Source organism: Protobothrops mucrosquamatus, unplaced genomic scaffold (genome assembly GCF_001527695.2).
Source record: "Protobothrops mucrosquamatus isolate PMUCROS unplaced genomic scaffold, P.Mucros_1.0 scaffold5454, whole genome shotgun sequence".
In the NCBI taxonomy this organism is placed as follows: domain Eukaryota; kingdom Metazoa; phylum Chordata; class Lepidosauria; order Squamata; family Viperidae; genus Protobothrops; species Protobothrops mucrosquamatus.
This window is the reverse complement of record NW_015391312.1, coordinates 51,188-52,832: the sequence shown is the minus strand read 5'-3', so window position 1 is coordinate 52,832 and position 1,645 is coordinate 51,188. Positions and strand designations below refer to the sequence as shown.

The following is a 1,645-nucleotide window of genomic DNA, read 5'->3' as shown; positions in this document are numbered from 1 at the left end:
GAGAGGTTTCCAAGCTGAGCCATGCTGGCTCAGGAATTCTGGGAGTTGAAGTCCATGAGTCATGAGGGGGCCATAGTTCCCCCATGCTGGCTCAGGAATTCTGGGAGTTGAAGTCCATGAGTCATAAAAGAGCCAAGGTTGCCTACCCCTGCTCTAGTGGATCCGAACTACAGCAGAGAATCGAGTCTATAGTTCTATCTCTATGATCCTGGAGATGCATCCCTGAAGCTTCCGCTGCGCATCCCTCTACCCTTTTCTATCTTCTCTAGGAAAATTCCTCCATCTCCACCCGGCTTTATCAATCACCGATGGGCGGGCCGACGCATGCGCCTGGGGAAGGTAGGCCCGCCTGCTTACGCCTCCGCAGCGTGTTCCCGCCAAGGCGATTGGTGGCGGCGGCGGTCACGTAGGCGGAAGGCGGGACCGTGTGCGTGGAAGAGGGGGAAAAGGAAGACACGGAGTCCGGCAGGCCGCCGGGATGAGCCTCTGCGGTGGTCGGAGACCATGACCCAGCCGAGGCCGCCACGGCTGCATCACAACGCGGAGCGAGGTACGTAGGCCGGCGCCTCGGGGTGGAGCAGGGCCGCCCGCCGCTCGGCCACCTCAGGGGACGCGAGGCCTTCGCTGAGGTAAAAACTTGATGCTGTGAGGGAAGCGAGGGGGCGTGGCCAGGCCGAGGCCCCGCCCCGCTTCTCCTCTGACGGGGCTGCGGGAGCCAATCAGAAGAGGCGGCTCCACCAAGAGGCGGGCAATGAGGGCCTGGTTTGACCCCCCCCTTCCCTTTAGCCTCCTTTTAGCAGGCAAACAAACAGGCGGAAATTCAACCGGGCAAGCCTCCCGCCTGTTAAAAAGTCCCGCTCCCCTGTACGAGCCGATGGAAAGGCTCCAGTTCTTCCCCAATCTAATCTCCATCCTGTTCTTGAAGGCCTCCTGCGGTTTCCCACCTTGCAGGGTTGTTGTTATGGGTAAAACAGGAGGAAGGAGTAATAATAATAATAATAATAATAATAATAATAATAATAATAATAATAATAATAATAATAATAATAATAATAATAATAATAATAAAGTTGGAAGGGACCTTGGAGGTCATCTAGTCCAACCCCCTGCTTAGGGAGGAGACCCTATACCATTTCAGACCAATGGCTGTCCAGTTTCTTCTTAAAGACTTCCAGTGTTGGAGTGTTCACAGCTTCTGGAGGCAGGTAGTTCCACTGGTTAATTGTTCTCACTGTCAGGAAGTTTCTCCTTAGTTCCAGGTCGCTTCTCTCCATGATGATGATGATGATGATAAAGTTGGAAGGAACCTTGGAGGTCATCTAGTCCAACCCCCTGCTCAGGCAGGAAACCCTATACCATTTCAGACAAATGGCTGTCCAGTCTCTTCTTTAAAACTTCCAGTGTTGGAGTGTTCACAGCTTCTGGAGGCAGGTAGTTCCACTGGTTAATTGTTCTCACTGTCAGGAAGTTCCTCCTTATATTTTAGGTTGCTTCTCTCCTTGGTTAGTTTCCATCCGTTGCTTCTTGTCCTGCCTTCAGGGGCTTTGGAGAAGAGCTTGACTCCCTCTTCTTTGGGGCAACCCCTGAGATACTGGAAGGCTGCTATCATGTCCCCCCTCGTCCTTCTTTTCATTAAATTAGACAT

At 52.6% G+C, this 1,645-nt stretch overlaps 1 protein-coding gene across 1 annotated transcript in view; it reads left to right on the top strand.

The window, feature by feature from the left end:
* The first annotated feature begins 487 nt into the window (after nt 1-487).
* Nucleotides 488-1,645, top strand: part of TBC1D20 (TBC1 domain family member 20) — an 18,116-nt gene continuing 16,958 nt past the window's right edge. The window contains exon 1 of the mRNA XM_015829119.1: nt 488-550. Within this exon, the coding sequence (XP_015684605.1) occupies nt 505-550 (46 nt within the window). The 5' untranslated portion in view covers nt 488-504. The remainder of the gene's footprint in view (nt 551-1,645) is intronic.